The sequence below is a fragment of the Sceloporus occidentalis genome, unplaced genomic scaffold (assembly GCF_023333645.1).
Source record: "Sceloporus occidentalis isolate IW3139 unplaced genomic scaffold, rSceOcc1.0.p SCAF_361, whole genome shotgun sequence".
Taxonomy (NCBI): Eukaryota; Metazoa; Chordata; class Lepidosauria; order Squamata; family Phrynosomatidae; genus Sceloporus; species Sceloporus occidentalis.
The window spans coordinates 53,256-77,192 of NW_028317341.1; the positions used below are offsets into that span (position 1 = coordinate 53,256).

At 42.8% G+C, this 23,937-nt stretch overlaps 3 protein-coding genes across 3 annotated transcripts; 1 reads left to right on the forward strand and 2 right to left on the reverse strand.

Moving 5' to 3' along the window:
- Positions 1-1,626: 1,626 nt before the first annotated feature.
- LOC149273647 (receptor tyrosine-protein kinase erbB-2-like) lies at positions 1,627-13,583 on the forward strand. The gene is made up of 26 exons (XM_089506028.1): positions 1,627-1,770; positions 2,806-2,986; positions 3,574-3,708; positions 4,075-4,161; positions 4,289-4,404; positions 5,660-5,801; positions 6,249-6,365; positions 6,668-6,794; positions 7,239-7,312; positions 7,610-7,700; positions 8,389-8,588; positions 8,734-8,866; positions 8,984-9,074; positions 9,160-9,317; positions 9,406-9,453; positions 9,595-9,730; positions 9,810-9,932; positions 10,028-10,126; positions 10,478-10,663; positions 10,960-11,115; positions 11,358-11,433; positions 11,529-11,675; positions 11,911-12,008; positions 12,132-12,308; positions 12,438-12,708; positions 13,216-13,583. The coding sequence occupies exons 1-26, from the start codon at positions 1,636-1,638 to the stop codon at positions 13,581-13,583; spliced, it is 3,672 nt and encodes a 1,223-aa protein (XP_089362154.1). The 5' UTR covers positions 1,627-1,635.
- A 2,563-nt stretch (positions 13,584-16,146) lies between these two features.
- Positions 16,147-18,545, reverse strand: LOC149273648 (migration and invasion enhancer 1-like). Its single transcript, XM_089506030.1, has 4 exons — positions 18,517-18,545; positions 17,401-17,498; positions 17,237-17,313; positions 16,147-16,230 (listed from the first exon to the last, which is right to left on the reverse strand). Exons 1-4 carry the CDS (start codon positions 18,543-18,545, stop codon positions 16,147-16,149), a joined length of 288 nt encoding a protein of 95 aa, XP_089362156.1.
- A 3,085-nt stretch (positions 18,546-21,630) lies between these two features.
- LOC149273649 (zinc-binding protein A33-like) lies at positions 21,631-22,647 on the reverse strand. The gene has a single exon (XM_089506031.1). It carries the CDS (start codon positions 22,645-22,647, stop codon positions 21,631-21,633), a length of 1,017 nt encoding a protein of 338 aa, XP_089362157.1.
- Between the last annotated feature and the right edge of the window lie 1,290 nt (positions 22,648-23,937).

Sequence of the window (23,937 nt, forward strand, 5' to 3'; positions counted from 1 at the left end):
CTCTTATTGGGCCAACGTAGAATTCAGAGGCAACTTTCCATTTGGAGAAGAGACCTCTTAGGCCCCAAAAGCTCAAGTGACTCTTAGCCATTCAAGGCCATCTTCAGAATCATCTTCAGCTAAGGACTCCAGTATTGTATATCGGTAGCCACCCATGCAAAACATTAATAACGAATATATATATAAGCAAACACTGCCAACCCATTATAGCCATTTCATTAAATACATAGGACCCCCTTGTTTGCACATTAATATGTCTATAATTTCATGCATGGCCCCACAAAGGCTTTCTGTGGCCCATGGCCACCCCCCCCGCTTTGCCAGTAGCCTACATTCAAGTGTCGTTCATTGTGTTATTCAACGTCGGCCTACTAGACAAATACCCTGACAATAGAATGGCCGCGTCTCAATCACCTAGCCAGACACTCCGAAACATAAAAGTCTATGGAGGAAAGGACTTCATTGGTGTTGCTATAAAGAATCGGCTCTGTGTGGTGATTATGCAGGGAAGATCATTCAAGATATCACATGGCTGACGGCAAGAGCTGCCTCGGGGTCGGCAGATAATGGAGTTTATCGGAACAAAATGATGTAAAAACCACATTTTTGTCAATCCTAAACTACATTACTGTGTGCAGCTCCGTATTTTATTTCTCCCCGTGGAGAAAGCTGTGCTCCGGTGCGGTCACTTTCTCCGGGGAAACTCTCTATTAGCAGTTGGCAGTCATGCAGGAAGTCATTAGGAAGTTGTTGGAGACGCAGAGTCAAACATCTGTCCGCCGGGTCATTTCCGGGGCTAAGTCACCACTTCCTAGCAGTGTGTTGGACACGAGCAGCCATATCACAGAGCAGCTGGGATCTCTTTAACCCCTTGTGCAGCACACACAAAACATACGTTGAGACAACACAAGTCGGTTCTTCACGTGCGTCAAGTTTTGAAAAGCCACAACACCTCTAATGTTTTCCGGGAATACGTGTAAAAATATATGAATTGAAGAAAGATTTTGGGTGAAAATAATGCCATATTTTGACATAATGTAATTGTAAGATCAGTGGATTACTGTGGAATCTTGTTGTGTAGATCAGTGTCACTCTGTGCTGGAGGGGGAGATTCCATGTCTTATACCTCCCTCTCCACCTTCTCATGGAAGGACATGCTAGATGTATCCTTCTTGTCTACATCACTCTGTACCCGCAGAGATCGGGTCCAAGTACCATCGCTGTCTCATCGGGAGGGATAGCTTCCGTGATCTGTTTTAAGAGGTTGTTGAGTCATTTTATCCCGAGAGTCCAATCTTATTTGTTTCGTGGTCTACTGGGAAAGAGTCCTTATGACCAGTCTACTGTTATCATGACCTGGTACTTGGAAGGACATTTTACCCATACATCCCTCCTGTCTATGTTATCTCCATCCCAATACCGCCTATTACTTACGACCTCTTGCGTTGAGAGCGCGATGGGACTACAAACACACGTCAGATGATCGTACCCCTTTCCATCAGGTGAAAGAGGACCAAAGACTATGCATTCTAGTTACAGAAACTTAAACCATAGCTGCCAACAGTCATGGTTTAGCTATCGCCAACCTTAACATACCTCCTTCTTTTCTCCTCTGCAGTTTGCACCGGCACTGATATGAAGCTTTCTCATCCATTCAGCCAGAGAATTCATTACGAGACATTACGCACCCTGTATAAGGACTGCCAGGTCATTCATGGGAATCTGGAGATCACCTATATGAAAGAAGATTACGATGTCTCTTTCCTGCAGGTGAGTGCATGAGATGAACACAGGCGTGAGATATCATACATATGGAATACTTCAATACAGGTGGAACGTGAGAGAGACTCTCCGAGTGAAATGAATTTATTTTTAAGAATGAAAAACTATTCCAAATGAGTTTTTGGTCCTTGTGCACCTTTCTTTATATTATTATTTTTTTAATATTATTTATGATACAAATGTTATATGTTTGCACAGGGACAAAATACCGTGAGTATATATTTGCATACAGTTTGTCATGGTTTTGCTTGGGTAATAATTCTCCTGGATGAAAATTCCAGAAGGCGTTAAAATTGCCCAATGCTGGTTTTAAAAAATGACAATTAATAGAAAACTACACTTAAAAAATAAACTACTAATAAATAACTAAACTCACGCAGTTAAAATACTCAATATAAGAACGCTGTATATATGTAAACGTCTGTTTTACGTAACATGTCGGTGATGTATTGGCAATAATAGCAAGAAAATGCCCGGTGGGCCGCGGGCCGAGATCGCCCCATAATCCCCCCTCCCTGGAGCGGCAGATCGGGTGCAGCAGTGTACAGCCGGTGGCTGGATTTGCCTGGCTGCACGCTATGTGAGCAGAAAAACATGACTTACGTCATCAGGCAGCTGCCGGACATAAAGTGCAGGACTGCCTCATCGACGCCATATGACCACCTCACCGCCTGAGACTCTTGAAACATTAACCCTTTAATAGCCCCTTGTGAGGATTCTACGTAGTCGCCAGATCTGTAAACCAAATAGCTCTAATAGCAATCCTCATGGAAGCGCTGACTTGTCATTATGACGTTATAATAAGGCACAAAGGTCTCTATCAGGTGATGTAAATATATACAAACGTAATGTTTACCGGTAGAATGTTCCAGGTGTACAAACAGAATGTTTCGAGTGTCTGGATAGAATAGTACGTGTGTACAAACAAAACATTTGCAAATAAAGGATGTTCCGAACAATTTTCCATTTTTACAAATACAGAAATATTACATCATTGTGTATTTTATTTTTCCCCCCCTACAGAACATCAAAGAAGTGCAGGGCTATGTTTTAATAGCTTATAACCTGCTTAGATTTCTGCCCTTGGAGAACTTACGTATTATTCGTGGTACGCAGCTATATCAAGACCGCTATGCTCTGGCTGTACTCCACAACTCCGGAGGGACAGCGGGGTTACAGGAACTGCGTTTAAGGAGTCTTATGGGTGAGAATCCTTTCTGTGGGGTGGTAAAAGGGCACGCTTTGGGATCAGGTTTAGCAAAACGGGAACATTAGCCTTGTTGGCCCCTTATATATGGATCAAGTATCTTATGACTGACGGTAGGTGCTGGTAACGGGGATTTTTCTTATTTTAGAAATCATATTTTGGTTTTTTTTTAATTGAACAATGAGCTGCGTGTTGAAGTGAGATGAAGAATTCCATCTTTTCCTTATTAAATATGTGTTATAAAGGGATAAGTTGCAATGGGAATTGTATTACACATGCGGTATATTTCTTTCATATTTGGTACCCAATAAAGACAAATAATATACAAACCTAAAAACTTTACATTAATCAAAACCATATAAAAAATTTTTCCCCATATCCTCGTATATATTAAACAATGCTGTTCCCTCTTGCGGTCGATCTCGCTGTAGGAGGTCCAAATATTTCAGAGGAGCGCAGACATTTTCCCTCTGGTCCATTTGGCGAATGTATCTTCTATGATGTCACGCCTGGGCCTTGTGATACGGGGGGGGGGGGGGACGTTGGAGAGACGCTGATTGTTTGTGTTGGTTTTATCTCGGCAGAGATCCTGAAAGGAGGAGTGATGATCGTGAATAACACCGAGCTGTGCTTCCAGCAGACAATCAAGTGGGATGATATCCTGGGTCAGGGCAACGGCCTGCGAGGGGACGTGGTGGTAGAAGCCGGGAATAGGCCGTGTAAGTCCTGCATGAACTTACGGTTCTTCTAAATTCCTATTTATTCTATATTGTGCATTTCTTCCACAAGACGAGAACAAGCCATACATTTAAACCTTTCAGAAAATAACCTTTATGGAAGGCAGAGGTATTTGTTAAATATTCTGAATGTCATGCGGATAATTATCCACACTGCTTCGGTGCTTCTACTACCCCCATACATATATAATAATATAATATATTATATAATATTGGAGGCTTTGCAACAGCTAGAAAATGTGCAAAAAAAATGATGTTTTGCTAAAGAATTCATCATCCAGACAAAAATACAAAATCCCAATACGCTCAACTTTTTCTTTTCTAAAGAAGACGCTTTCTTTTCTAAAGGTCCTTCTTGCTACCCTGCCTGTGGCTCTTTGCCAACCGGTGCCCCTGGGGCATGTTGGGGACAGGGGCTGGAGAACTGCCAGATCTGTGAGTATCTGCGTCTTTGGGGGTAGGGGGGGGGCATTACTGGGTTGCGGTAGAGGAAATGTTGCAAGGGTTAAACGAATGGGAATGGCGTCGGCTCCAGTGAATCAGCTCTGTTGTTTGGTTGCAGTAACCAGCACTATATGTGAAAGCGGCTGCCAGAGGTGTAAAGGCAGCCACTCCACGCACTGCTGCCACGAGCAATGTGCGGCCGGCTGTACCGGACCCAAGAACTCCGACTGCCTGGTGAGAACCCAAGAACTCTGATAAAGCCTCTCTCCCATAGCTAATAAAACTATTACCGTGTCTTAATACAATACAAATGCAATCTATGGAGCTCCTTTGAAGTTTGAGCTACTTTGTTCAGCTTGTTGTTCCATGAAATAAAACATCAAAGAGAATTTGTTATTTTTATGCGATGCGATGATGAAATGAAGTCATAACGTATTCAATTATTCACAGCATTGCAGGTAGAGAGCAACTGGATAACGTATAGGTATAGATCACATAAATAATGCATGGAAACCCTAAATGGCAGCCATAGATCACAGGTCGCACGCATCAAAGCCAGCCCAGCACCCGGATTGCACCCAAAAGACTTGCGCAGCACCCGGATTGCATCCACAGGAGTTACTCAGTTACCTCTTTATCTCTCTCTCCTTTATCTCTCCAACTCTCCCCTTTTCTTTATCTCTCCCCATTCTCTTTTATTCCCACTTCTCATTATTTCTCTCCCTCTTTCTCTTCATCCATTCTTTCTATATCCCCCTTACCTTTTCCCCCTATCTCTTCTTTTTCTTTTTATTTCTTCCCTATATTTGATCCCCCTTTCTCATTGTCTCTCCTCTTATGCTTTATCTCATCTCTCACATTGAACTTTATCTCTCCTCTTTCTCTCTACCTATCCCTATTTTCCTCATCTCACCTTTTTTTCTCAGTCTCTTTTCTTTCTCTTCATCTCTCCCCCTTCTCACATCTCGACCCTTATTCATTATCTCTCCTCTTTCTAGTTCTCTCCCTCTTTTCTCCATCTCTCCTCTTTCTCATTATCTCCCCTTTTACCGTTTACCCCTTCTATCTCTCTCTCATATCTTTCTCTTTATCTATCCATTTTCTTGCTTTCTCCCCTTCCTCCTCATCTTTTAACCTTTCTGTGGGGGATGCGCGCAACTTCAGTGCTGAGTGCTAGGATATGACATCATATCTCGGCACTCAGCATCGATAGCCGGCTCGCTTTGCGAAGGAGCAGTGAAACAGAGGTCTCTATGAACAGACCTTGCGCTCCCTTTATTTAGGGCCTGAGTGAGAGCTGTGACCTTCCCAACCAGCCCTGCTCCTGCAGTGCAGTCCGCCGGCCCTGTACTAGTAGTGATAGGCAGTTACTAACCGGGAAATGTTTGTGAAGTCTTTCTCCACATTGTCAGATATGTACCAAAAATTAGGCACGTGTGACGTTACAGTTCAAAATCCAATCCATATGTGTGTCTGTGCTACTTCGCAGGCCTGCCGGAACTTCAACCACACGGGGATGTGCGAATTACATTGCCCTCCTCTCACCATTTACAACTCCGAGACCTACGAGTCCGTCCCCAACAAAGATGGCCGTTATACCTTCGGAGCGGGTTGTGTCACCACCTGTCCGTGTAAGAATCACCCTAATTTCACGTCCTGGAACCAGCTGAGCCGCGAATGATCACACCTGCTGGCATTTCTAAATTCTATAAATGGGGTGAACATTAATGTCAATTAAATATCAGCATATAAAACAAGTATAAATAATGTTTACATAGAGCACTCGTCATTTTATATATATATATATATATAAATATATCATTTATTTAGAAACGTATGATATGGCATATATATGAATATGTGTGATACGGTGTGATAGAGAATACTGTTGTAGAGCTTACTGTTAATATTAAGGATTATTGTGTTAATTGTCCTATTAAATTGCATGGTTGGAGATCAACAAGGACATATAGCATTGTACTTATTATTATTTATTGTTTTATATAGCGCCATCACATTCCTTAGCGCTGTACAATGGGTACTCATTCAGATGATCTATTTCCTTGCCTCTTGCACAGATAACTATCTTGCTACCGAGGTTGGCTCTTGCACTCTGGTTTGTCCCCAAGATAATCAGGAAGTGATTGTGGGAAACGTCCAAAAATGTGAGAAATGTGACAAGCAGTGCAGTAAAGGTAAGCAGCCTGCAGGTTGGGGGGGTGCAGGGGTTTGCTTTTATCGGGGATCAGGGACTAAGCCAGGTGTAGCCAGCGGAGAGGTCATCTGCAGGTGTGAGACTATAGATCACTTTAATCATCATGATCACTTTAATCCACTAAATATGAAACGCTACCAACAATGACACTTTAAGACTTGGCGATCCCTGGATCTTCTTACTGTATCGGATTTTATTTAGGAAAGGCTCTCATGAGTGTCCTCTCTTATTTGAGGCGAGTTAGTGAGTAGGTTTGCAGCTGACTGTGACTCTATCCTACAGTGTGTTACGGGCTGGGAATGGACTTTCTAAAGACTGCCCAGGCTGTCACTGCTTCCAACATCCATCACTTTCAAGGATGTACCAAGATATTTGGGAACCTGGTCTTCCTCAACGAATCATTCCAGGGGTGAGTCCTTATCTTGTAGACTCATCAACCTTAGAATCCTGAACGTTCTACTAAAATTGCATCTCAAAAAAAATAAAAGGTGTGCGAGTATTATTATGAAATCAAAGGGACGGGATAATGATGAAGTCATGTTTATTTTCTGTAATACGAGGTGGATACAACTTACAATGACACCAAGCCAGGCATCTTGGAAGTTGTAGTTTCCCAACAACCGGGTGACTTCTAATGTGGACCATGACGTCAGTTATAGTGACAGAAAAGACCTCGCCATACAAAAGTCATTTTTAAATAGAAAAACAAAAATTAAGAATAACATTAAAATTGACAATAGACAAAATTGACAATAGGTTTGTATATGTATTACATTCTATTAAATGTGCAGCTCTGTAGAACTGTTTGATGAAACGTATCTGCGACGGTATTAAGCTTCTTCTAACATTGCAGGGATTCGGAGCATCAAAGCTCGGCTTTAACGCTGGAGAACCTAAAAGTTTTTGGGACTCTTGAAGAGATAACAGGTACCATTCTGGAGCGTTAAGAATTAGATGAATAGAAAGTGATTTTTTTTGTCTATAATGAATTAACTCAGGGGTCATTAATATGAACAGAACACGTGGATTTCTACTTATTGGTGTTTAGAGCGGGTGTAGACGTTTATTAACCCCTTAAGGACAATGGGCGGTCCCTAAACCCATTGAAAACAATGCATTTTGAGCCTGTACAGGTACGGGCTTTGTCATTAAGGGGTTAACATTGTGAATTATAAAACCTCTTTCTTTAATGTTTGTAATGGAGAGCGTGGCTTCACGTTGCAGGATACTTATACATTGAATCATGGCCGGAAGACAGCAGCAGCCTTGGCGTCTTTGAGAACCTGCGTGTGATTCGGGGACGTATGCTACAGAAGTGAGTGGATTATTATAATGTTTTATAAATATTAGGAAAAGCGCTGCCAGGAATATCCAGGAACAGAAAGCTTAACTTTTAATAAATGAAGTGATTTATGCCAAAAACCATGGAGTGGAGACAATTTCCCTTTAAGCATAAAGATCACACGCAGAACCAAAGCTCTTCTTTGATATACGTATACACAAAGCCTACACGTACACGCATATACACACGCTAGACAGAAATAGAAGTAATAATATACTTAACGTACACATTTATCTTGTCCAGGGCAAAATAAAATGATAAAGTGATCTCTCTTGGAGGAGTTATTTTGTATCACTTTGGTTTTTGGTATCTATGCATGTTTTAGAAAAGCTTTTCCAGACTCAACCTAGGAAGAGAATCCCGACAGTGAGGGCAGTAAACCTCAGGAATACCTTTTTAGATGGGATGATTGCTTTAAGAGAGATCTGGACACATTTTTCTGGACAAATAATGGCCTAGAGTTGGTCCAGCGATTAAACTGCCCCGTGAAATTATACAAGGGATCCCCCTGCTTAAGAGGGATAATTGATCCTGGCTTTACTGCGGTTATTTTGCGAGTGTGAAATTGGTAAAAGTAAAACACATCTATTGTCTCCAAGCGTAAGGAAGCGGGTTGTCTTACCAGACTTGTACTAATTGCAGTCACCCTTATCCCCTACAGTGGAGCGTATTCTCTGGTGCTCCGAAACCTCTCCATCTCATCATTTGGATTACGTTCCCTGACCGAGGTCAGCAACGGGTTGGTGCTTCTCGAAGGCAACGCTAATCTTTGCTTTCTGGAAACCATTCCCTGGTCCACCATATTCCGGAACCCAAGGCAAACTCTCTTGGAGACGGCCAACAAACCCCAGGATCTGTGTGGTACGCGATACTTATTGTTCATTATTTTAGAAGAACGCTCACCTGATGATCATTTGTCGAACAAGCACCAAGGTCTGCTGTAGGCTTCCGCTCAGGATTGCGTCTCTTGGAACACAGCCTTAATATTTGTTTCTGGATTTTGCAGCTGAAGACGGACAGGTCTGCTTCCACCTCTGTGCAAACGGCGAGTGTTGGGGTCCGGAGCCTTCCCAGTGTGTTAAATGCACAAGGTTTCTGCGTGGACACGACTGTGTCGATTCCTGCAACCTCCTGGAGGGGTAAGTCTGCGCATTTTATAAACTTTATAACAATTTATGCGGCACTTCATACACACGGGAAGCCTCTTTAGCTGCACGTTGCCTTGTCTTTGACGTATTTCCACTTTGCTTCTGCAGGGAGCAGAGGGAATACGTTAACGGAAGTCAGTGTATATCGTGCCACCCTCAGTGCCACCCGGTTGAGAAAAACGAGACATGCTTTGGTCCGGTAGGTAAAAGTAAAGGAAATAATAATGTTAACCGAGGCAGTTCCATTTATCCGGTGCTAACCTCGTGGAATCCTCTGCTTGCAGGGTGCAGATCAGTGCACAGAATGCGCTTTTTACATAGATGGCGACAACTGTGTGGAGCGATGTCCAAGCGGAGTGAAGGGAGAGTCCTTTGTGCCCATTTGGAAGTATCCAGACATAGACGGGATCTGCCAGCTGTGCCCAGTGAACTGTTCACACTCGTGAGTGAGACTCGCCAGGTATAATTCGTATAATTCAGGTCTGTGCCGGCAAACCATAGTTACAGCTTTGTCCCGTTCCATGTTGCAGGTGCTCTCAACTTGATGACAAAGGATGTCCCGTTCTCCCAAACAACAGGTAAGCGGCCATGAGGTTTTTTGGGTTTTTTTTGCAATGGTTAAGGACTACATGACTACAGAAGATCTACACCAAAAACGGCGATGCGCATGAAGAGGAGTCTCACGTGATATTTCAGACTTTGTTTCCATCCCTCTTTAGTAACACCTATGTGATTGTGGCAGTCGTGGCCAGTATCTTTCTCGTGCTTACCGTGGCAGTGATTATCGTAGGTTGGATCAAGCGTAAGAAGCGAACGAGGAAGCATACCATGCAACGTATCCTGCAGGAGACTGAGGTGAGTGCTGGAGAGAGTCAGCCATAATACCCCCAAACCTTAGTGTCCCCTCGAAACATCACCCTTGCTCTTTATGCAGCTGGTAGAACCACTTACCCCAAGTGGGGCTCTTCCCAACCAAGCCCAGATGAGAATCCTCAAAGAGACAGAATTGAAGAAGATGAAGATCTTAGGATCAGGCGCATTTGGTACAGTATACAAGGTAAGGATGAAGTGAAAGTTTACAGTTCTAGAGATCTTAGGTCCATCCAACATGTGACCATTTTAGAGACTTCTATTTTTCCCATTGTCAAACAGGGGATCTGGATCCCAGATGGAGAGAACATTAAGATTCCGGTTGCCATCAAGGTTTTGAGAGAGAACACGTCCCCCAAGGCCAACAAGGAAATTCTAGATGTAAGACTTAGTATTCTCACTCTGGTTAAAGTCTCATATGATGAAAACAGAGGGGGTTCATGCTCAATCTTGGGCGTATCTCAAACCAATCGGATAGAGCCTTGTTATAATTAAAAACCCATGTGTTGTGAAGTGACCTAAAAGACCACATGGGGAAACAATGCAGCGCTGCAGCAGATGTAAACAGCATGCATAGGCAGTCTGATCATACCTTGGAACCATCTGAACACCGTCGGGTGTATTCACAGGGGATGAGCGATCCCTAAACATAATACTCTGTGCTGGATGTTGTGTAGAACTTGCAGTTATTGTTTACGTGCCAGCCCTCGATAAGTAATCGTCTGTCTGCAGGAGGCGTATGTCATGGCCGGGGTGAGCAGCCCTTATGTATGCCGCCTTCTAGGAATCTGCCTTACATCTACGGTCCAACTGGTTACTCAACTGATGCCATACGGCTGCTTGCTGGATTACGTGAGGGAAAACAAAGACCACATTGCGTCAAGAGACCTACTCAACTGGTGTGTCCAGATAGCCAAGGTACAGGGGACAGTGAAACGTCCCAAATGCTCACATATTAGGCTTTATTATTAGAATAGTAAAAGTTTGAGCAGAAGGTGCATGCAAGGAATAGTAAAGCTCTGTTCAGGGTAAATAACAAGGCGAAGGTCGCGTTCCGCAGAGGTAATAACTGATGACTGATAACAGCCGAATAACTCTAATGTCTCCAAAACAGTTACATGGTTGGAAAGGTGTACAAAGTATAGCATGTGATCTATCACGTAAAACAAGGAGCTTTCGCTAATCAGCCATTGCGTCTCTCTATGTCCGCCTAGGGGATGAAGTACTTAGAGGAGGTGCGTTTGGTACATAGAGACCTAGCAGCAAGAAACGTGCTGGTGAAAAACCCAACCCATGTAAAGATAACAGATTTTGGTCTGGCCAGACTGCTGGACGTGGATGAAACTGAATACCACGCAGATGGTGGAAAGGTAAGAGAACGGGGCATTCGACTGTCTTTACAAAACAACACTACCGAGAATTCCAAACCACCAAAACCTTAACAAAACATGGCCCGATACGCTACGATCGCACGGTTCTCAGCATCGCATATAGGTAAAAAGACATTTTAGCGAAGATATTGATGCAAGCGCATGTTAAATAGCGGCTCCCTATATTTATATGCGTATTTGTTTTGCATACTCGCTGCCTCAAACTCATTTTTCATTTTAAGGTCCCAATCAAATGGATGGCGTTGGAGTCTATTCTGCATAGAAAGTTCACCCATCAAAGTGATGTGTGGAGCTACGGTGAGACCGCTGGACATGGATGGATATAAAATAACTATTAAAATCATGCTTACCTTGTTTAAGCATTGCTCGTCTCCGCTTCTGCCCTCTACCAGGTGTAACTGTTTGGGAGCTCATGACATTTGGAGCAAAACCATATGATGGGATCCCAGCCAGAGACATCCCAGACCTCCTGGAAAAGGGAGACAGGCTCCCCCAGCCACCAGTCTGTACCATCGATGTCTATATGATCATGGTGAAGTGTAAGTAAACAGACAATGATAAGCTTTCGGCTTCCTTCATAGTTCCTTCATATCTATGTCTCTCCATTCATCTAATCTTCCCTTATTTACGCACAATGTATCATGCCTGGCTGTAATCTTTCACTGTTCTTGTGAGCACCTTATGAAGCATTAAGGTATAATGCATATCTCTCTTCCTTCGTTGTCCTGGGACCTCATCCTCATTCATCATTATCATCACTTTCCTCTAAATCAGGCTGGATGATAGACTCAGAGTGCCGCCCCAAGTTTCACGAGCTGGTCCTTGAATTCTCTCGAATGGCACGTGATCCCTCGCGGTTTGTGGTCATTGAGGTATGAGCTAATGGAGTTCTGAGGCAGCCTTCTTTATTAATAATTACCCTTTAATTGTTTTTACACTATACACCCATTGCTATTGTGAGCAATTCGAAAACCTGGATGTCTTGACCTTTGTAGAATGATGACCTTCTAGGTCAGGCAGTACCCGTAACCAGCCAGTTCTACAACGCGCTCCTGCAAGAGGTTGCGATGGATGATCTGGTGGATGCCGAGGAATACTTAGTGCCTCAACAAGGATTCTTTGGATCCGCGGAAACTACATCAGGGAATCGCAGCCGCATATCATCCACAAGGGTATGTGAGGAGACCTATATAGTCTCCAAAGCTTGCAATCTATTATACTCCATAATGATCTTTATCAAATGTGCTGTTTTTTCTTTCCATGGCTAACATGATACAATTCTAAACCTTCTTATTTTCCAGAGTGCCGAGACACAGATAAATCAGGCCTTGCTTGAAGAACCAACCACTACAGTGCCTATGCCCGCTAGGACAATGTCACAGGGGTCTGGAGGTAGTTGCTCTGATGCACCTAGTGAAGGAGACTATGTGTTTGAGCCGGCACTCCCCAGAGGGAACAGCTTACTGCACAGGTACAGCGATGACCCAACAGACTGCAAAGAGAAGCAGGTGGATGAAGATGGTTTGGAGACAGATGGCTGCATGTCCCCCAGACTCTTCACATACCCACCAGGTTAGTCGGTCTAATTTTCCCCAGAAACATTTAGATTTGTAAACAGAAAACATGAGTATTGTGGGTCTTATTCCAGTATCTCTCATAATCCGCTTTCACCAGCACCAACTGCCTAATTCATATCTGCTTTACCAATGTTAACCTACAAAGGCCTAGAGTCCTGCGTGTGAACAGGTGCTTTAAGTATAACTACGTATACAGTAGTTCCTGCCACTATCTTCTCTGAGTACGGGACTCAGGCAATCTAAGGAGGGACCGTAGGTAGATACGGGTTAGTAGGTAGACGCTTGAAATCTGGATGGGAATTATGTTACAGCAGAGTGGGCAGCTTGCAAGGGAATAATTGTTATTAACTATATCAATGTTATGTTTGACAAAGTATCAAAAATTACACTGAAAATGATTCCATCACATTATTGAGGGCCTGGGAAATGGTGTACCTGATCAGCTCGCATTCAGTTTAAATGCCGGTCAGTTAAGACTTCCCTCCTTGTATCTCTTCTGTAGAATATGTGAACCAAAGAGAGAGAGAAAGAAGCCAATCGCCTGTAAAGACCCCGAGAACATCTGTGTCTACTCTAGAGCGGCAAAAAAGTCACCTGTGCAGGAACGGATTGGGTAGAGAACCACGGAGCCCCGGACCATTATCAGCTCTGGACAATCCCGACTACCTACCCCCACCCATGCTTCACCTGCCAAACTCTTACACCCAAGCCTTCGATAACCCTTATTATTGGAACCATGAACTCAACACGGCAAGCGCTCAAGAAGAGACCACAGGGGTACCTAATGGATTTACTACGCCAACAGCTGAGAACCCGGAATATTTGGGTCTGGATGAGGCGACTACCAGACCTCAGGATGTGACAGCTTAATGGGGGGGGGGGGGGGTTTGCAAAGAGGTTGGAGGCTCCCTTAAGACAATGGCAGCTGTTTCAAAGTAGCGAATCGTGGAATCTCGACAATTTCTTTAAAGCAAAATATCGACTTTGGTCTTTAGAAGCATTGGCTGCTGACTAACGTAGTGACCCTACATGGACTATAATCGATACCCGGATCAATATAAAGAAAATATGCCAGACCCGTAAACTTTCTACAATTCAGACTGCACAGCCACTGCAACGCGGAGTTATATTTTTTGCTTTTATATTCACTCGGTTACATCCATATTTTGTCTCTATGAGCACTCAAAAAGATGAGGGGTGTAATGCATCACTCACCCTTATGGCACCCAAGAGCTGAAAATGAAGGTTTATATTAAAAACCCATTTGTGATCAAGTCGTAGCTACATGGGTGCAAGCCCGCTACATTTCCCTGCGTTTGGAACCCACACTTTGTATTACTCTGTATAGCAATCCATCTCAGTAATGATTTCCAACATGGCTTCAAAAAAGCAGCTCCAGATCAGTGGCAGACAACCGGACTACATGTTGCTAAATCTGCTGATAAGGCAACAATGGGCATGTCTGTTTTAATGACTGGCGAATGACCTGGCTTTTCACTCGCTCCCTGGCTGATTTCACATCATTCTTGTATTAGCTACTGGTTAGCGTGGGACGGTGGGTTAAAAAAGCTGAGAGGTCCAGTAAGACCGCTACAATATCTGTGGGCAATGCCAGTTTTTCCCCAAACACACGGTACGCGAATCTAATCGTCATACGTTACCAGCTGGGACCTCACGCTGATTTGTAGGGCACCAATGCCTGCGCAAGTATTAAGGACAGATATCTTTTTTATCTCCTTTTTATCCACTTTTTCATCGAAAGGCATTGTAAAACATGTATATTTTATGGTTTTGTACTTAGTATAATGTGTGTTTTTATAAGTTGCTTTCCCCAGAAAGTTTTATTTTTTATCCTGACGGTGCACTTTGTAATTCTGATATCACGTTGGGTGACTTCGAAATGAATTCTAATTGTGTTTTGACTTAATTTTTAACATCATTAAAGCCCTAAAAAAAATACGCTAAAAAAACCCAAACTAGAACCCTGGAATTTTTTATCATTGCTACCTCTGATGGAGATTTCAGGGGCCGCGGCCTGCGCCACCCTCCGTGCTGCTCTTCCTGACGGTAACCTTTCTTCTTCCGCCCCCTTTGTGAATAAAGCACTTTCATTGTCCACGTCTTCCAGCTTCACCATGCCTGAATTTGAATGACACCTCGGTATCTCCAGCACATATACAGAGGAAGCAGGCCAAGTTACATTTCACGCCAAGTTACATTTCATCAACGGTGCCAAAGACCCTGAGAACCACACCATTGTTTTAGGACATATTCATTCTCCCTCTATTTAGTTAGAGTCCTACACCAGTTATCATGGGAGAAGCTTTTCAATGACAGCTAAAGGGGCGCAGTGCTCATGTGACAGAGAGCTAAACTATTAAAATATAAGGAAAAAGATTGTTATTCTGAGTGATTGTAATATTTTCAACCACCTCGAGCAATGCAGCTAATGTCAACGGGCAAAGTTGTCCAGTTTTAGTGCTTTAGTGTACCAGTGGGACATCTATGTACTCGGCTTGCCCTTCCACTAACGACACAAAGAAATGTATTCAAAAAGAGGTGTTCAGCTCATACACGGATAAACACACAAAGGATCAAACTACAAAGTCCAAAAAAATAAAACAGAAATTGTTCTCTCTCATCATATATTACATGTGCTGTTTACAAGCAGGGTACAACATGAAGCTTTGTTTCCTTGTACATGAACTGAGTGACCTACATATAAACCAACACATACATATATATGTTACACACACAACGTATACAGTAGTTCCTGCCACTATCTTCTCTGAGTACGGGACTCAGGCAATCTAAGGAGGGACCGTTATATAGGTGGACCTATACTGGTAGTAGGGAGAGGAAAGACAGATAATGACCAAATACACATGTAGATAAGAATATCTAGACAATAATGAAACGGGCGCCAGTAGGAGAATTCACCTTACTCCATTCGCTGAGCCAGACTTTACGGCTAGCTCGGCAAAGATGAGAAATGAATGATAAATCATGTGTGCTCATATACAAATATACCTGGTTGAGAGTAAAACCCTGTTTCCCCTTATAGCTGCTATTAAATGGTCAGCGGTGTAAAGTGATCAGGATGTACTTTGCATTCTAACATCCGAAATGGGAAAAGTTAGGAAAGAACTTTAGCGACGGAAGATATTCCAGGTGTTTGATGGGCAGAGTGGAGACATTTCTGAAACTTGTATGCCGATACACCTACTTTGGATGGTTCAGTACCACTGAGAGTGGACAACGTAGGAGCCGTAAGAGGGTGTTGGGGTGTGAAGAGTCGTGGCATGTATGAAAGTAAAAATGGCATACAGACAGCTTGACATAAACCATTCTGTAAAGTGGGACAGGAGAGCACTAGGCCAACATGGAGAACTTTTGGTACCGGAAAGGAAAATGTCATATTAAAAGGCTGAAGTTACAGAATGACACATGGTGCCCGGCTATTGGTAATCTTCTCTACTGGTTCACCATTTTTTACTTTTCTGATGGCTTCCATCAGCTGTGGAGAGGAAAGAATAAAGTTACAGAAAAAGACAGTGACCCTGGTTCCAGATACAACCAAAAAAAAAATTGCTATAAATGTATTATGACAACAAAAAGAGGAGCACACAACCTAAAAAGCATAAAAGGCATAAAAAAATTCAGATTGCCGGGTTGCTGCAAGAATAATAACGACCAAAAAGTATACAACACAAAGCAAGAAAATAAAAGTGGTAGGAAGAATATCAGTATACAAGAAAAAAATCTTACCAGGTCTAAAAATATCTCTTTAAGAAGCCAGAGCTTAACGAGTTCTCGCTAGGAACCTTCTAGCTAAGGTTTCACTCCTTCTAATAGGAGAAAGGAAGAGCCTCTCAGCTCATGGTTTTCTACAAATTATTTTTTTCCTTTAAAAATCATCAATTTGTCCAGTCTTTGTACTCATTTTAACCCCGTGTCAAATTGCAATGATGTATGTATTCTCTAGATTGTAAACTCCTATGAGCAGGGCCTGTTGGCCCACCTGTTGTTTCTGTAAGTCATAACACCTCTTGTTATGTCCTAACTACTGTACAGCGCTACGGAATACGATGGCGCTATATAAAACAATAAATAATAATTATCTTCTACCCCTGCAATTCAACCTCCGGGGGATATAATCCAGTTCATTTATCTATTCATGTCCCTGCAGTCTTAACATGATCTGTCACAACAGTCACAGTGAAGCGAAGACCCCACAGCGATCTGTGTTTAGAACATTCCACTTATTTACCTGAATTTATCACTGCATTGGAAACACAATTCTTAGCACTGCTTCATGCCCAAGCATTTCCAGGAAATAAGTCACGTAAAGATGATGCTTAATTGCCATATGACTCGGAAGCATGCATAGATACCGTGTTGTCATGGAAACAATTTTGCTCCTTTAAAGTTTACGCGCCGTTTATTTATGCGATTAAAATTTCATGAAAAAAAAAGTACCGATGAGGTTTATTTGCCGTGTCGGTAGAGCGAAATTTACTTACGTCCTTCTCATAGGGAAATCCGCCAAGCTCCAGTTTTGAGAAAACCACCTGTCCGTTTATCTCGATCTCAAAAGCCCCTGAAAAGAAGCACATTGTCAGAAAAAAACCCAGAACGGACGGCGGTACAATAACATTACTTAGATGTTCGGAAATCGGGCGCTCACCTGTGCCTCCGGGACGGGAGTCAATGCTGACATCCGGAAACTCTTCCCGCACGGCAGCAGCAAACTCCTCATAATGGGACTTAAACCCACAAGGCTCGCTGCGAAGGACATTAAGGATTATTCATTGATTTATTTAGCGCCGAGCCGTCCAGTGAGCAAACGAGACATCAGAATAGCATCAGGTCACACAACGGCCTTACAGAATAAAAAAGGTGAGGCGGGCCAAGCGCAAATAAGCTTACAATCTAGAAGGAAATGGGGGTATATTCAGCGCAAGGGGCTTCATCACATACATTATATACTAGCCGGCATACCTAAAGAATCAGAAGGTACGATGGGAGACCCACGAACGCAGGGGAGGTTAGGCCAGTCTAAGTTGACTCATTAATATTGGAAAAGGTCAGAAAAAATGTCCTAGAGGTTCCATCAATCAGGAAATGTCAAAAACAAGCAATAATAATTAGCAGTCCTGTCAATGACAGCCCTAAAAAGCATGCATTTTTCATTCATTATTTATTATTTATTTATTTCAAACGTCTCACCCAATCCATCATACTTATAATCCGCTATATAAACGCTCAGCACCGGTTACGTACAGTGGAACACAACAGGTATTTTTTTATGTTCACAGCGAATACTTATTAGCAAAATTATTGTTTATTTATATAGCGCCACCATATTCCGACGCGCAGTACAATCTAGTTGCATACATCTTATTTATTGTTCATCGATAATGTCATGTTTAGAACGCCTGCCAATATCCATTAAGTGCAGGTCTGTGTTACGCGAGGTCGGCTTCTCTCTCTCGTGTGAATATAAGACGGATATGCAGCATTTTAGGGTATTAGAGCAGAATTAACCCCCTGCAGCGATAGAGACAGGTAAATAAACTAGAACTACCTACCCCTCCAGGGGTATCTAACCCCAGATGCCCCTGGAATCCCCCTTTCTACTGACATGTACTCATTATACCTTTCTAGGGCATATATAAATGATTCTCAGTACTGGGAGGAGGGCTCGTTATGATAAAATATATTAACATGAGGTAGAAAATGTAACGGAAAATAACCACAACACATAGAGGGTATATTTTAATTATCATGCAGCTGTCCTCACCAGTATTCCACCACTATACTGACAGCCATTCTATATCTGCACGTTACCGGCGTCGGGTCACCGGTGGTTCAACTACAGATGCTCAGTTCTTTCCTTGTACCTCACTTCCGCCCTTAATTGCTGCGGCGTCTAGCTTACTTCCGCCCTTAGTCGCTCTGTTCTGACGTTGTTCTTGCTTGTAGCTCTGTGTGTTGCCTTGGAGGCTGTTGTTTTTGAGTTAGTGCTGCACGTGATCGTTTTAACCCTTCTGAGGCTACATCATTTTAATTTGAAAGTCTAAACAAATCTTGATATTTTGTATATAAACAACAGGAATATGTTTATGAATTAATTTGTGTAAATAAAATATTGTTCCTCTTCTAAATGGCATCGTTTGGTAAAATAGATATCGGTAATCGTGATAAGACCTTTTCCGCGTCCCGTAAGATAAAAAAAACACCTTAACTGACAAAAAATGTTTATAGACCTGTGCCGGCAAAATGATAGGAAAAAGAGGGAACTACACATTATAAAGAAAGAATAAGAAAATGATACTATCGTCACCAAAAAAGGCCGCCCCCAATGTAGAAAAGCACAAAATCAAAGCCAATTGGTGATGACGCTAGTTAAAGTACTGGCTACAAGACTGGAGTTAGATAAATATAAGATGCGGGTTTAATATGGCGTATACGTAAAGCAATATATAAAATGTAAGATTGACATCCGGTATAAAATACAGGGTGCTTCTGACGCGTTTCGCCGACAGCCTGGCTAGGAGTGGTAATAAAGGATGTGGTACTGCGGGTTTGCGATATATATTTAATATATATATATAATTATGTTGAAGTTAGTGGATCTTTAGAAATTCTGTGCGATGTTCCACTTTTTTGTTCTGTTTAGGACGATCACTGATCTGGAGGAAGGAATGTTTTCTCATATAATGCAGCGTCTGGTTGTATCTGACTGGTTCTTCATAGAAGGCGCTTGGCACAGATGCTTTGCATCTCCAGATTATTTAAATACCCCACATGCACGATTTTTATATGGGTTTTGAATCTACAGCTCTGTACCGATGTCTTCTCATTACATACGTAAAGTAAATACAAACCCAAAATGTAAGGGAAATCGATATGATCCTACAAATCTATTAGAAGATGGCCCAATAAAATGTATCCCCTTCGACTAAATACGTTCATCTAAATGTAGCATACAAAACAGGGGCGTAACTAGACGCCTCAGGGCCCGGGTGCGAGAATCTGTTAAGGGCCCCCCCACCCCCCCCCCCAAAAAACATGATTTTTACCCAACAATTTTTTTTCAACAAATTCCACAAATTCAATTTACATATTGAATCATATCTGTAAAAAAATCAAAGAAAAAGGGGCGCATGTACAAAGGGCATAATCCAGGGGTGTCCAAGTTTTTTCTGCAGTGGGCCACTTCATCAGAACTGTATACGTGCGCGGGCCGCACTCACTTTTCACTGTGACAAAAAATATGGCCTTTAATAAAATATGCAGATTAAAATAAAGTAAAATGACACAAAACCTTTACTCTTCCTCTCACTGATTTCTGGGCCTTGAAAGTTTTGCGACTACAAATTCAGGATTCCCTAGATTTATTCTAGGGATGAACTAAAATGAAAATTCTGGACCAAAACATTCAGGGTTCACTTAGCCAAAACCGAAAATGACCCCCACCTTTAAAAATAATAATAAAAACTCACATGTTTAATAAAAGTAGGTAACACACAATTGGACAAAATTAGCAATATGACTTGGCATGATAGGAGTGTGATTGCTGTTAGCCTAGGCAACCAGTAAATGCTGGTACCTAGGCATGATGGGACTGTGCTCGCTGTGATTGCTGTTAGCAATCACACTCCTATCATGCTAAGTCAGCCAGTACATGGTGGTACAGGGTGGCTGTAAGTGATGTGCAGACCCCATACTGCTGGCAGCATCACTACACAAGGGGGGCAGCTAGCTAGGTTTTAGCATGTACTGGCTGACTTGGCATGATAGGAGTGTGATTGCTAACAGTAGTCACAGTCCCATCATGCCTAGGTTCCAGCACTTACACATCCATCCAGTAAATGCTGGAACCTAGGCATGATGGGACTGTGATTGCTGTTAGCAATCACACTCCTATCATGCCAAGTCAGCCAGCACATGCTGGTACAGGGTGGCTGTAAGTGATGTGCAGACCCCATACTGCTGGCAGCATCACTACACAAGGGGGGCAGCTGGCCAGGTTTCAGCATGTACTGGCTGACTTGGCATGATAGGAGTGTGATTGCTAACAGCAATCACAGTCCCATCATGCCTAGGTTCCAGCACTTACACATCCATGCTATCACACACACACACTCATTTATTCATATAATCATTCATTCACAGATTCATTCCCTCAATCACACACACTCATTCAAACACCCTCCCCACCCCCTTACCTGTACTGCAGCTCCTCGATGCCGCTCACAGACTTCAGCAGGGGGCGCCGCCGCCTCCCTCTGCCTTCTCTGCTAAAGCACAGAGGAAGTAGGATGTCACGTGAACTCCGCTTCCTCTGTGCAGTCCAGAAGACCCTCCCACAAGTAAGTAGCAGGGCTTGAGGTGCGGCTCGCGTAAGATCGGTTGCCCTGGCTGCCGATCTTACGCGGGCCGCACCTCGGGCCGCATGTTGGACGCCCCTGCCTTATTTAAAAAAAAAAAAAAGATTTCGGGCGGCCCCTTGGCTTGGGCCCCCGCCGGGGCCCGGTCGCAGTCGCGACCCCGGTAGTTACGCCACTGATACAAAATAATTATCGATTCACACTCACGGTAGCCCCTATGGATTAACGGGCTCCCTGGGTTTGGCCAATGGCGCCTGTTGTAAGAATCAAAAGAACAGAAGAATTATATCTTAGGGAAGTTCTGGTGCATTTATGTTTACTGTAATGGTCATTTATGCAAACAAGTACATTAATCACAGAAAACTTTATCTCTTCATAAATAACATCTATAATCAAGCAGCGGAGTTCAATCAGGATTGAAGAAGAAGAGATTAATATTGTGTACTGAATTGTGAGACGTTGTGTTATGGAACAGATACATCACATGTCCTGTAAGTCCTGTCAGTGACATCTTGCCCCCTTTAAGTGCAAAGAGCTAGCGGGCACCAGTCTTCTTCATTCACGGGGATTCCAGGGCAGAAAAAGGCAAACATTTTCTCCTTCATGGCGCAATTAGATAACTCAAAGATCAGTGCCGTGGTGTCACCGTCGTAAAATGCCAAGTGACCGGTGAAGAAATCGAGACATACCCCGATTCTCATTGGTGATGTCGTCAGATTCAGACTCACAGGGGAAAGCCCGATGCCATAAAACCTGTTGTCTTGCTGTTTTCGCAGAACCCAGTAGCCATTCAACGAGCTCAGTTCCTGCACCCCCTTACGCTGAACCGACTCTCTCACAACGCCGATGATCCAGTTGCTCCTGTTGCCCACATGCACCTCCCAGTAATGCCGCCCAGACTGGAATCCTGGTGTCCCTAGTATGTAAAGCCCTGGGTCAAAGCTGCGTTTGCTTTGCTTCAATGTTAGAGGACGTGCCTGGAAGCTAACTTGCCGGAGATCGGGGGACACGGTCAGGCTCGGGTGTGCGCTCTCTGGATCAAACTGCAGAGGCTCTGGGACTGGTTTAACAATGTGCCTCATTCCCCTCCATTCCCGGAGCTGAAAGGGAGAGATATATCCGTCTAGCACCTTGTCAGCATTAGATATTGCTTCAAACTGTAAACTGAAGAACTCCATCTTTTCCATTAATTTTATGTTAGTATTCTTTCTCTTCAATTTCTTCAGCAAGTTACTGATCACGGTTGACAAATCTGTCAGATTTAAGACTACTTTTTCTAAATCTAGCATGGCTTTTTCTTCCAACTCGTGGCATTTGGCCAAACACATCCTTTCCTCTTTTTCCAGGAGATGATGTAAGTTCTGAAAAGATTCATGCACTTGCTCTCTGCGAACAGCTAAAACCTTGTCCATTTTACTCATTTTTTCCTCAAGTTCTTTGATCATTTTTAATGATTCTTCTTTAATGCAGGTAAGCTGAAGCGTGGCATCAGTGGGCAAGGGATCCTGCTGATTTGTAACTTGTGTCTCTTTTTCCATGTTCGTTGTATTGATCTCTTGGTCCACAGGTTCCTATGTACAGACGGACATATGCAGTTAGCATATTAGCACGTCAATTACATGTTACATTTTTCACATGACACGGTTCATGTGAATGATTTGAACAAGAAAAAGAGATGTGACGCGTCATACTCTGCTCTAGAGGTCATTGCATTGCGATATGGTGGCCTACAAGCAGTATATGCATGTAGAACACTCTATTTACTAAAAAGGAGCATACATTATCAAGGGTAAGCAAGAGCTTCTCAAGCTAGAAAGGCTGAACAAGCCGTTTGTAATTTATCCCCTTGATGACAATTGACAGTCCAGGCATCCAGTTAGTGACAATTGACGTGCTAGGACCGTCATGGCATTTGAACGGGCACAGAAAGCGATCTACGTTCTCTTTCTGCTGATGTTGGTGCATTCAGCAACACAGAGATACTTTATACTTAAAAAAAAAAAAGGTTTGATGGGGTAAATTGAAGTGGACAGGTTCAAAGATGCCCCAAATAGGGTATAGGTGCAGACTGACTAGATGTCAAAATGGAAAAACAGCGCACTCCCCAGACATCCAGACAAACCCATGCATGGGTGGTATCGCTGTACTCGGGAAATTACTGCAGGAACACATATTGGGGTGTTGTTTGGCAGTAACATATACCTAAAGTACAATGTGTGTGAAAAAGAACACACAAAAAAATACTACCACAAACTTTGACAAAGGCTAGTGGTAGAATTAGTTCACGTAAAGAGTTAAAATACGATCTTTTAAAATACCCAATGTATAACTTGTACACTAAATGCGAGAGAAGAAAATTACAGCTAAACACAAGTACCACAAGAGTGTTAAAACTGCCTTCACAAAGGGTACAAAAAATAAAAAAAACAGCCTGGTCCTTTAAGGGGTTAAAAATGTGGGTTTAAGGTATTGTTCACATTAGAATTTAAATTGTCATATTGCGAAATGATAGAAAGGTAAAATGCCCACCTTAGTTTCCTGCTGGGATAATGTACCTATTATCCTTCTAGAAGACAAAGAATAAACGGCACGTCAAGGAAGGCAGAGAATGTTTTAGTTTCTTATTACTTTCGTTTCTCGGCTGAGGACTAAAGGTTTCGTTAGCTGCCCACAAACAAAGTTCTGTGTTAGTGATATCTGTCAGTAATGTGTGTTTTAAACACTTCGTTTAACCCCTTAAAGACATCGCTGTGTTTTTTCTTGGTTGGTACTCTTTGTGACAGTGGCTGTTTTAACGTTTCTGCGGTGCTCATGTTTAGCTGTCATTT

Bases quoted from the DNA above. Each gene is read 5' to 3' on its own strand.
- LOC149273649 (XM_089506031.1), bottom strand. From the start codon at position 22,647: ATGGAAAAAGAGACACAAGTTACAAATCAGCAGGATCCCTTGCCCACT.
- LOC149273647 (XM_089506028.1), top strand. From the start codon at position 1,636: ATGAAGCTTTCTCATCCATTCAGCCAGAGAATTCATTACGAGACATTA. The intron at 1,771-2,805 runs GTGAGTGCATGA...CCCCCCCTACAG, and splicing joins ACGATGTCTCTTTCCTGCAG to AACATCAAAGAAGTGCAGGG. The intron at 3,709-4,074 runs GTAAGTCCTGCA...TCTTTTCTAAAG, and splicing joins AGAAGCCGGGAATAGGCCGT to GTCCTTCTTGCTACCCTGCC.
- LOC149273648 (XM_089506030.1), bottom strand. From the start codon at position 18,545: ATGGCTGTCAGTATAGTGGTGGAATACTG. The intron at 17,499-18,516 runs GTGAGGACAGCT...TGTCCTTCGCAG, and splicing joins AGTATAGTGGTGGAATACTG to CGAGCCTTGTGGGTTTAAGT. The intron at 16,231-17,236 runs GTAAGTAAATTT...TCCTCTCCACAG, and splicing joins GATTTCCCTATGAGAAGGAC to CTGATGGAAGCCATCAGAAA.